Raw genomic sequence first — 9,332 nt, 5'->3', positions numbered from 1 at the left:
CTTTACATGCTGCTGCCCCTTTACATGCTGCTCCTTTACATGCTGCTCCTTTACATGCTGCTCCTTTACATGCTGCTCCTTTACATGCTGCTCCTTTACATGCTGCTCCTTTACATGCTGCTGCTCCTTTTACATACTGCTCCTTTACATGCTGCTCCTTTACATGCTCCTCCTTTACATGCTGCTCCTTTACATGCTGCTCCTTTACATGCTGCTCCTTTACATGCTGCCCCTTTACATGCTGCCCCTTTACATGCTGCTCCTTTACATGCTGCCCCTTTACATGCTGCTCCTTTACATGCTGCTCCTTTACATGCTGCTCCTTTACATGCTGCTCCTTTACATGCTGCTCCTTTACATGCTGCTCCTTTACATGCTGCTCCTTTACATACTGCTCCTTTACATGCTCCTCCTTTACATGCTCCTCCTTTACATGCTGCTCCTTTACACGCTGCTCCTTTACATGCTGCTCCTTTACATACTGCTCCTTTACATGCTCCTCCTTTACACGCTGCTCCTTTACACGCTGCTCCTTTACAGACAGTCACTAAGAAGGTTGTTTCTATATCTGTGTGTGTTTCCAGGTGGGTCGGTCTCAGATCTTCCTGGTCAGTCCAGACACTAAGAAGGTTGTTTCTATATCTGTGTGTGTTTCCAGGTGGGTCGGTCTCAGATCTTCCTGGTCAGTCCAGACACTAAGAAGGTTGCCATAGAGAAGAGCTTCAGAGAAATATCTTTCTGCTCACAGGTACGCGTGTGTGTGTTCAGTGTGTGTGTGTTCTCTTTGTCCCCCACAATGCAATGGGAGGGGCAAATTTATGGATGTGTCTCCGACCTTTAGCATGTCGGGACGTTAGTTGACATGTGTGTCCGTTAGCATGTCGGGACGTTAGTTGGATGTCTCCGACCATAGCATGTCGGGACGTTAGCTCATTTATGTCTCCTTTACATACTAGCATGTCGGGACGTTAGTTGGATGTGTCGTCCGTTAGCATGTCGGGACGTTAGTTGGATGTCTCCGTCCGTTAGCATGTCGGGACGTTAGTTGGATGTCTCCGACCGTTACATGTCGGGGCGTTTTACATGTCTCCGACCGTTAGCATGTCGGGACGTTTTACATATGTCTCCTTTAGCATGTCGGGACGTTAGTTGATGTCTCCGACCGTTAGCATGTCGGGACGTTAGTTGGATGTGTCGTCCATTAGCATGTCGGGGCGTTAGTTGATGTCTCCGACCGTTAGCATGTCGGGACGTTAGTTGCTGTGTCATACTGTCCGTTAGCATGTCGGGACGTTAGTTGGATGTCTCCGTCCGTTAGCATATCGGGACGTTAGTTGATGTCTCCGACCGTTAGCATGTCGGGACGTTAGTTGATGTCTCCGACCGTTAGCATGTCGGGACGTTAGTTGGATGTCTCCGACCGTTAGCATGTCGGGACGTTAGTTGGATGTCTCCGACCGTTAGCATGTCGGGACGTTAGCATGTCGGGACGTTAGTTGGATGTCTCCGACCGTTAGCATGTCGGGACGTTAGTTGGATGTCTCCGACCGTTAGCATGTCGGGACGTTGTTGCATGTGTCGTCCGTTAGCATGTCGGGACGTTAGTTGGATGTCTCCGACCGTTAGCATGTCGGGACGTTAGTTGGATGTGTCAGTCCGTTAGCATGTCGGGACGTTAGTTGATGTCTCCGCTCCCGTTAGCATGTCGGGACGTTAGTTGGATGTCTCCGACCCTTAGCATGTCGGGACGTTAGTTGGATGTGTCGTCCGTTAGCATGTCGGGACGTTAGTTGGATGTCTCCGACCGTTAGCATGTCGGGACGTTAGTTGGATGTCTCCGTCCGTTAGCATGTCGGGACGTTAGTTGGATGTCTCCGACCGTTAGCATGTCGGGACGTTAGTTGGATGTCTCCGACCGTTAGCATGTCGGGACGTTAGTTGGATGTCTCCGTCCGTTAGCATGTCGGGACGTTAGTTGGATGTCTCCGTCCGTTAGCATGTCGGGACGTTAGTTGGATGTGTCCGTCCGTTAGCATGTCGGGGTCGTTAGTTGGATGTCTCCGACCGTTAGCATGTCGGGGCGTTAGTTGATGTCTCCGACCGTTAGCATGTCGGGACGTTAGTTGGATGTGTCACAGTCCGTTAGCATGTCGGGACGTTAGTTGGATGTCTCCGACTCTTAGCATGTCGGGACGTTAGTTGGATGTGTCGTCCGTTAGCATGTCGGGGCGTTAGTTGGATGTGTCGTCCGTTAGCATGTCGGGCGTTAGTTGGATGTCTCCGACCGTTAGCATGTCGGGACGTTAGTTGGATGTGTCGTCCGTTAGCATGTCGGGACGTTAGTTGGATGTCTCCGACCGTTAGCATGTCGGGACGTTAGTTGGATGTCTCCGACCGTTAGCATGTCGGGACGTTAGTTGGATGTCTCCGACCGTTAGCATGTCGGGACGTTAGTTGGATGTCTCCGTCCGTTAGCATGTCGGGACGTTAGTTGGATGTCTCCGACCGTTAGCATGTCGGGACGTTAGTTGGATGTGTCAGTCCGTTAGCATGTCGGGACGTTAGTTGATGTCTCCGACCGTTAGCATGTCGGGACGTTAGTTGGATGTCTCCGACCGTTAGCATGTCGGGACGTTAGTTGATGTCTCCGACCGTTAGCATGTCGGGACGTTAGTTGATGTCTCCGTCCGTTAGCATGTCGGGGCGTTAGTTGGATGTGTCATCCGTTAGCATGTCGGGGCGTTAGTTGGATGTCTCCGACCGTTAGCATGTCGGGGCGTTAGTTGATGTCTCCGACCGTTAGCATGTCGGGACGTTAGTTGATGTGTCGTCCGTTAGCATGTCGGGACGTTAGTTGGATGTCTCCGACCGTTAGCATGTCGGGACGTTAGTTGGATGTGTCAGTCCGTTAGCATGTCGGGACGTTAGTTGGATGTGTCAGTCCGTTAGCATGTCGGGACGTTAGTTGGATGTCTCCGACCGTTAGCATGTCGGGACGTTAGTTGGATGTCTCCGACCCCCTTCTGGATGGTGAGTCGTGACCTAGAGACGACGTGTTTAATGTTACCTTGTTTTACATTGTGACCCACCATGCTTCTCTCTCTAATCTCTTTGTTGTCTCTCTCTCTGTCTCTCTCTCTGTCTCTCTCTCTGTCTCTCTCTCTGTCTCTCTCTCTCTCTCTCTCTCTCTCTCTCTCTCTCTCTCTCTCTCTCTCTCTCTCTCTCTCTCTCTCTCTGTGTCTCTCTCTCTCTCTCTCTCTCTCTGTCTCTCTCTGTCTCTGTCTCTCTCTGTCTCTGTCTCTCTCTGTCTGTCTCTCTCTCTCTCTCTCTCTCTGTCTCTCTCTGTCTCTCTCTGTCTCTCTCTCTCCCTCTCTCTCTCTCTCTCTCCAGGGTATTCATCATGTGGATCACTTTGGGTTCATCTGTAGAGAGACAGTAGAAGGAGGGAGCTGTACGTTCGTCTGCTATGTCTTCCAGTGTACTGATGAATCCCTGGTAAGACGGACAGAGAGATGTTCAACACTGACAGACAGAGAGATGTTCAACACTGACAGACCGAGAGATGTTCAACACTGACAGACAGAGAGATGTTCAACACTGACAGACAGAGAGATGTTCAACACTGACAGACAGACAGATGTTCAACACTGACAGACAGACAGATGTTCAACACTGACAGACAGACAGATGTTCAACACTGACAGACAGACAGATGTTCAACACTGACAGACAGACAGATGTTCAACACTGACAGACAGAGAGATGTTCAACACTGACAGACAGAGAGAGAGATGTTCAACACTGACAGACAGAGAGAGAGATGTTCAACACTGACAGACAGAGAGATGTTCAACACTGACAGACAGAGAGAGAGATGTTCAGACAGAGAGATGACAGACAGACAGAGAGAGATGTTCAACACTGACTGACAGAGAGATGTTCAACACTGACAGACAGAGAGATGTTCAACACAGAGAGATGACACTGACAGACAGAGAGATGTTCAACACTGACACAGACAGAGAGATGTTCAACTGACTGACAGACAGAGAGATGTTCAACACTGACAGACAGACAGAGAGATGTTCAACACTGACAGACAGACAGAGAGATGTTCAACACTGACAGACAGACAGAGAGTTGTTCAACACTGACAGACAGAGAGATGTTCAACACTGACAGACAGACAGAGAGTTGTTCAACACTGACAGACAGAGAGATGTTCAACACTGACAGACAGACAGAGATGTTCAACACTGACAGACAGACAGAGAGATGTTCAACACTGACAGACAGACAGAGAGATGTTCAACACTGACAGACAGACAGAGAGATGTTCAACACTGACAGACAGACAGAGAGATGTTCAACACTGACAGACAGACAGAGAGATGTTCAACACTGACAGACAGACAGAGAGATGTTCAACACTGACAGACAGACAGAGAGATGTTCAACACTGACAGACAGACAGAGAGATGTTCAACACTGACAGACAGACAGAGAGATGTTCAACACTGACAGACAGACAGAGAGATGTTCAACACTGACAGACAGACAGAGAGATGTTCAACACTGACAGACAGAGATGTTCAACACTGACAGACAGATATGTTCAACACTGACAGACAGAGAGATGTTCAACACTGACAGACAGAGAGAGAGATGTTCAACACTGACAGACAGAGAGAGAGATGTTCAACACTGACAGACAGACAGAGAGATGTTCAACACTGACAGACAGAGAGAGAGATGTTCAACACTGACAGACAGACAGAGAGTTGTTCAACACTGACAGACAGAGAGATGTTCAACACTGACAGACAGACAGAGAGATGTTCAACACTGACAGACAGACAGAGAGATGTTCAACACTGACAGACAGACAGAGAGATGTTCAACACTGACAGACAGACAGAGAGATGTTCAACACTGACAGACAGACAGAGAGATGTTCAACACTGACAGACAGACAGAGAGATGTTCAACACTGACAGACAGACAGAGAGATGTTCAACACTGACAGACAGACAGAGAGATGTTCAACACTGACAGACAGACAGAGAGATGTTCAACACTGACAGACAGACAGAGAGATGTTCAACACTGACAGACAGACAGAGAGATGTTCAACACTGACAGACAGACAGAGAGATGTTCAACACTGACAGACAGACAGAGAGATGTTCAACACTGACAGACAGACAGAGAGATGTTCAACACTGACAGACAGACAGAGAGATGTTCAACACTGACAGACAGAGAGAGAGATGTTCAACACTGACAGACAGAGAGAGAGATGTTCAACACTGACAGACAGAGAGATGTTCAACACTGACAGACAGAGAGATGTTCAACACTGACAGACAGACAGAGATGTTCAACACTGACAGACAGAGAGATGTTCAACACTGACAGACAGAGAGATGTTCAACACTGACAGACAGACAGAGAGATGTTCAACACTGACAGACAGACAGAGAGATGTTCAACACTGACAGACAGAGAGAGAGATGTTCAACACTGACAGACAGACAGAGAGATGTTCAACACTGACAGACAGACAGAGATGTTCAACACTGACAGACAGACAGAGATGTTCAACACTGACAGACAGACAGAGATGTTCAACACTGACAGACAGACAGAGAGATGTTCAACACTGACAGACAGAGAGATGTTCAACACTGACAGACAGACAGAGAGATGTTCAACACTGACAGACAGACAGAGAGATGTTCAACACTGACAGACAGACAGAGAGATGTTCAACACTGACAGACAGACAGAGATGTTCAACACTGACAGACAGAGAGATGTTCAACACTGACAGACAGAGAGATGTTCAACACTGACAGACAGAGAGATGTTCAACACTGACAGACAGAGAGATGTTCAACACTGACAGACAGACAGAGAGATGTTCAACACTGACAGACAGACAGAGAGATGTTCAACACTGACAGACAGACAGAGAGATGTTCAACACTGACAGACAGACAGAGAGATGTTCAACACTGACAGACAGACAGAGAGATGTTCAACACTGACAGACAGACAGAGAGATGTTCAACACTGACAGACAGAGAGATGTTCAACACTGACAGACAGAGAGATGTTCAACACTGACAGACAGAGAGATGTTCAACACTGACAGACAGACAGAGAGATGTTCAACACTGACAGACAGACAGAGAGTTGTTCAACACTGACAGACAGACAGAGAGATGTTCAACACTGACAGACAGAGAGATGTTCAACACTGACAGACAGAGAGATGTTCAACACTGACAGACAGAGATTGAACTGATCACTCTCTCTGCCTCTCTGTCTGTCTGTCTCTCTGTCTGCCTGTCTGTCTGTCTGTCTGTCTGCCTGTCTGTCTCTCTGTCTGTCTCTCTGCCTGTCTGTCTGCCTCTCTGTCTGTCTGTCTGTCTCTCTCTCTCTCTGCCTGTCTGCCTGTCTGTCTCTCTGTCTGTCTGTCTCTCTGCCTGTCTGCCTGTCTGTCTCTCTGTCTGCCTGTCTGTCTCTCTGCCTGTCTGTCTGTCTCTCTGCCTGTCTGTCTCTCTCCTGTCTGCTCTCTCAGGTGGATGAGATCATGTTGACTTTAAAGCAGGCGTTCTCTGTGGCCGCCCTGCAGCAGAGTGTAAGGACCAGGAGCCAGCAGTGTGACAGTTGCCCCATGCAGCAGCTGCACAGGCTGTGTGAGAGGATAGAAGGTAGGAAACTGGTCCTGCCGGCCGTGTCAAACACACTTTCACAGTCACACACATTCAAGGTGGTCCTTCTGTAGCTCAGTTGGTAGAGCATGGCGCTTGTAACGCCAGGGTAGTGGGTTCGATCCCCGGGACCACCCATACGTAGAATGTATGCACACATGACTGTAAGTCGCTTTGGATAAAAGCGTCTGCTAAATGGCATATATTATTATTATTATTATAAGGTGCTGTTCAGTTTCAATGGAGGGAAGTTCACTATGTCTCTCTCTGTGTGTGTGGTGTGTGGTGTGTGTGTGTGTGGTGTGTGTGTGTGGGTGTGTGTGTGTGTGTGTGTGTGTGTGTGTGTGTGTGTGTGTGTGTGTGTGTGTGTGTGTGTGTGTGTGTGTGTGTGTGTGGTGTGTGTGTGTGTGTGTGTGGTCTCCAGGTCTCCTCCCGTCTAAAGCCAAGCTGGAGTTTCAGAAACATCTGGCCACACTGGACAATCAGGAACAAGCTGCCGTGTTCGAGAACACTGTGGTACTAGTGTGTGTGTGTGGTGTGTCTCTGTGTGGTGTGTCTCTGTGTGGTGTGGTGTGTCTCTGTGTGGTGTGTCTCTGTGTGGTGTGGTGTGTGTGTGGTGTGTCTCTGTGTGGTGTGGTGTGTGTGTGGTGTGGTGTGGTGTGTGTGGTGTGGTGTGTCTCTGTGTGGTGTGGTGTGGTGTGTGTGGTGTGGTGTGGTGTGGTGTGTCTCTGTGTGGTGTGGTGTGGTGTGTGGTGTGGTGTGTCTCTGTGTGGTGTGGTGTGGTGTGTGTGTGTGGGTGACAGTTTGAAAGCGTAGTGGACATTCTGTCTTTATTGAGACAATTTTAAAGCCTAGTGGACATTCTGTCTTTATTGAGACAGTTTGAAAGAGTAGTGGACATTCTGTCTTTATTGAGACAGTTTTAAAGGGTAGTGGAAATTCTGTATTTATTGAGACAGTTTAAAGCCTAGTGGACATTGTGTTTTATTGAGACAGTTTAAAGCCTAGTGGACATTCTGTCTTTATTGAGACAGTTTAAAGCGTAGTGGACATTCTGTCTTTATTGAGACAGTTTGAAAGCGTAGTGAACATTGTGTCTTTATTGAGACAGTTTAAAAGCGTAGTGGACATTCTGTCTTTATTGAGACAGTTTTAAAGCCTAGTGGACATTCTGTCTTTATTGAGACAGTTTTAAAGCCTAGTGGACATTCTGTCTTTATTGAGACAGTTTGAAAGAGTAGTGGACATTCTGTCTTTATTGAGACAGTTTTAAAGGGTAGTGGACATTCTGTATTTATTGAGACAGTTTAAAGCCTAGTGGACATTCTGTCTTTATTGAGACAGTTTGAAAGCGTAGTGAACATTGTGTCTTTATTGAGGTCTGTTCTAAAGCCTAGTGGACATTCTGTCTTTATTGAGACAGTTTAAAGCCTAGTGGACATTGTGTTTTATTGAGACAGTTTAAAGCCTAGTGGACATTCTGTCTTTATTGAGACAGTTTTAAAGTGTAGTGGACATTGTGTTTTATTGAGACAGTTTTAAAGGGTAGTGGACATTCTGTATTTATTGAGACAGTTTAAAGCCTAGTGGACATTCTGTCTTTATTGAGACAGTTTGAAAGCGTAGTGAACATTGTGTCTTTATTGAGGTCTGTTCTAAAGCCTAGTGGACATTCTGTCTTTATTGAGACAGTTTAAAGCCTAGTGGACATTGTGTTTTATTGAGACAGTTTAAAGCCTAGTGGACATTCTGTCTTTATTGAGACAGTTTTAAAGTGTAGTGGACATTGTGTTTTATTGAGACAGTTTTAAAGAGTAGTGTTTAATGGAGGCGTGTTGATCAGTCTGACTCAGAAAGGTTACACTGACACCTGCTGGACATGTGCCTGAACTGACACACTGGGAAATATATTGCTGATTCTTTCTGTGTGTGTGTGTGTGTGTGTAGAGGGCCAGTCCTAAGAGTGACCAGGAGGAGAATGAGCTGGTGATGGGGTCTTTGAGGAGTCTGTATGAACAGAAACAGAGGAGTCATCAACACACAGATCACAGACCGGTACAATAACTAGGACTGTCTGTCTGTAGGCCTAGTCTGTCTGTCTGTCTGTCTGTCTGTCTGTCTGTCTGTCTGTCTGTCTGTATGAACAGAAACAGAGGAGTCATCAACACACAGATCACAGACCGGTACAATAACTAGGACTGTCTGTCTGTAGGCCTAGTCTGTCTGTCTGGAGGCCTAGTCTGTCTGTCTGGAGGCCTAGTCTGTCTGTCTGTCTGTCTGTCTGTCTGTCTGTCTGTCTGGAGGCCTAGTCTGTCTGTCTGTCTGGAGGCCTAGTCTGTCTGTCTGTCTGGAGGCCTAGTCTGTCTGTCTGGAGGCCTAGTCTGTCTGTCTGTCTGTAGGCCTAGTCTGACTGTCTGTCTGGAGGCCTAGTCTGTCTGTCTGTCTGTCTGTCTGTAGGCCTAGTCTGTCTGTCTGTCTGTCTGTCTGTCTGTCTGTCTGTCTGTCTGTCTGTCTGTCTGTCTGTCTGTCTGTCTGTAGGCCTAGTCTGTCTGTCTGTCTGTCTGTCTGTCTGTCTGTCTGTCTGTCTGTCTGTCTGTCTGTAGGCCTAGTCTG

The 9,332-nt window shown here is 47.5% G+C and overlaps 1 protein-coding gene across 1 annotated transcript in view; it reads left to right on the top strand.

The window, feature by feature from the left end:
* Positions 1–709: 709 nt before the first annotated feature.
* The window catches only part of LOC127921929 (TBC1 domain family member 1-like), a gene marked incomplete at its 3' end in the record, with an annotated part of 23,090 nt that continues 14,467 nt past the window's right edge, over positions 710–9,332 (top strand). Inside the window, exons 1-5 of the mRNA XM_052505552.1 lie at positions 710–748; positions 3,391–3,495; positions 6,587–6,719; positions 7,144–7,235; positions 8,667–8,774. Coding sequence (XP_052361512.1) covers positions 6,599–6,719; positions 7,144–7,235; positions 8,667–8,774 — 321 coding nt within the window. The remainder of the gene's footprint in view (positions 749–3,390; positions 3,496–6,586; positions 6,720–7,143; positions 7,236–8,666; positions 8,775–9,332) is intronic.

This window comes from Oncorhynchus keta, unplaced genomic scaffold (genome assembly GCF_023373465.1).
Source record: "Oncorhynchus keta strain PuntledgeMale-10-30-2019 unplaced genomic scaffold, Oket_V2 Un_contig_24026_pilon_pilon, whole genome shotgun sequence".
Classification (NCBI taxonomy): Eukaryota; Metazoa; Chordata; class Actinopteri; order Salmoniformes; family Salmonidae; genus Oncorhynchus; species Oncorhynchus keta.
The sequence above is the reverse complement of the archived record's forward strand: the minus strand, read 5'-3'. Positions and strand labels throughout refer to the sequence as shown.